This window comes from Chondrus crispus, genomic scaffold (assembly GCF_000350225.1).
Source record: "Chondrus crispus Stackhouse genomic scaffold, scaffold_2, whole genome shotgun sequence".
In the NCBI taxonomy this organism is placed as follows: Eukaryota; Rhodophyta; class Florideophyceae; order Gigartinales; family Gigartinaceae; genus Chondrus; species Chondrus crispus.
The window spans coordinates 104,623-106,184 of record NW_005179057.1 but is presented as its reverse complement, the minus strand read 5'-3'; the positions used below and the strand labels follow the sequence as shown (position 1 = coordinate 106,184).

The following is a 1,562-nucleotide window of genomic DNA, read 5'->3' as shown; positions in this document are numbered from 1 at the left end:
CAGGCCCGGGCGCGCGGCGGGCGGCGCAAGCAGGCGTGCGGAGCCGCGGGCGCGGGGACGGCATCGCGGCGCGGCGGATGGGGTTAGGGGGAGGGCGTGGGCGGCGGATGGGGTAGAGGGAGGGCGTGGGCGGCGGCGGGGATCGCGCGCCGATGCGAGGAGGCGGCGGTGGGTGGAAGCGGGAGTGGTGGGTGGCAAAGTGATTTTGCGGAGGCGCTGGGGGATTTTGCGGATGACGCTGCTGGCACCGGTTGAATTTAGATTTCTCCCAGGCTACCGCAAAGTTTAGCTACGGTACAAACCCTTCGAAGGGTACAAGTATTACGGAGGCGGACACGGTGTTGGCGGCGGCGGCAGCAGCAGCAGCAGCAGCAGGAGGTTCCATATAAAGGAGCGAGCGTCCTGCGCGCAAGCATGTTTCTGGCAGAAATAGCGGGATGCGCAACTGGCAGCTGCCAGTTTCCGCGGCTGCATGCCAGGCCAGGCATGCGTGCCGGCGGGCAGTGTGCCGGCGGCAGCGCGGCGCTGTGCTGCGGCTGTGCCGGGCGAGGCGCGGCGGCGACGTCATGGGTGTGCCAGCGCAGCGCACGGCGGCGCTGTTCCGGGCGCGCGGGTGTGGAATCGGGGGCGTGACACGACGAGGGGCGCGCGGAGGGGGCGCGCCGCGAATGGCTGCGCACACGTCCTCGAGGATGCCCGTGCACCGCGGCTGCAGGCTGCACGGACGATGCACGCCGGCGCGAAGCACGCGCGGTGGCACACTCCCCGACATTGCCGTCAGGGAGGGCTGACCGGCGCTTCGCGCGCCGACACTTTCACATGCCCGCGCCTTACAGACGCCCGCCTACAACCCGGCTTGCTCCCAACTAAACGTCGGCCTCACGTCCTCCGCGTCGCCAACGCGCCGTGTGTGTGTGTGTGTCAAACACACACAACACAACTCCAAAAAAACTGCCTCTACGGTATTTACACACAGCATTCCCTAACGCGCTACCCCTGTTTCACCGAGTACTTGTCCAGCGTTTCCTTAAACTTCATCCACAGCTCCCCGCTTTGCGGGTACGAGACCAGGCCACCAAACGACAGGAGCCAGCCGAGTCCAACAAACCTGAGCGGCAAGTTGCCGCCGTCCAGCACGGACATCATCTCATACGCCGCGGGGACGAGCGCCAGCGTGCACAGCCCGTGCACCTCCTCCCAGCGGAGGCCGTCGAACAGCGGCAGGCGCACCTTTCCCCTCTGCAGCTCCTCGGCGCGCACCTCCACCACCTCCGCGGGGCTCGCGCAGCCCAGGTAGCGCAAGTCCGGGGCGGCCAGTGCGGCGCTGCCCATGGCCTCGACGCGCTCCGTGACGGCGTCCATGACCCACGATGGCGCGCGGCGGCGTCGCAGCTGCGGCGAGGCGTCATCGTCGAAGAGGCGGTCAAGCACGTGCGGCAGCGCAAGTGGCTGCGTGCGTTCCGTGCGTTCCCCCTGCGTTCGCTCGGCGGGCGCGAGGACGCCCGCGGCGGCGAGCTGCGCGACGGCCCCGTGCGCCGCGCGCCAACCCCGCGGGGTCGGTA

At 69.1% G+C, this 1,562-nt stretch overlaps 1 protein-coding gene across 1 annotated transcript in view; it reads right to left on the bottom strand.

Annotated features, from left to right (window-relative positions):
- Window positions 1–1,423: 1,423 nt before the first annotated feature.
- The window catches only part of CHC_T00003611001 (hypothetical protein), a 789-nt gene continuing 650 nt past the window's right edge, over window positions 1,424–1,562 (bottom strand). Inside the window, exon 1 of the mRNA XM_005714454.1 lies at window positions 1,424–1,562. This exon is cut by the window's right edge and continues 650 nt beyond it. Coding sequence (XP_005714511.1) covers window positions 1,424–1,562 — 139 coding nt within the window.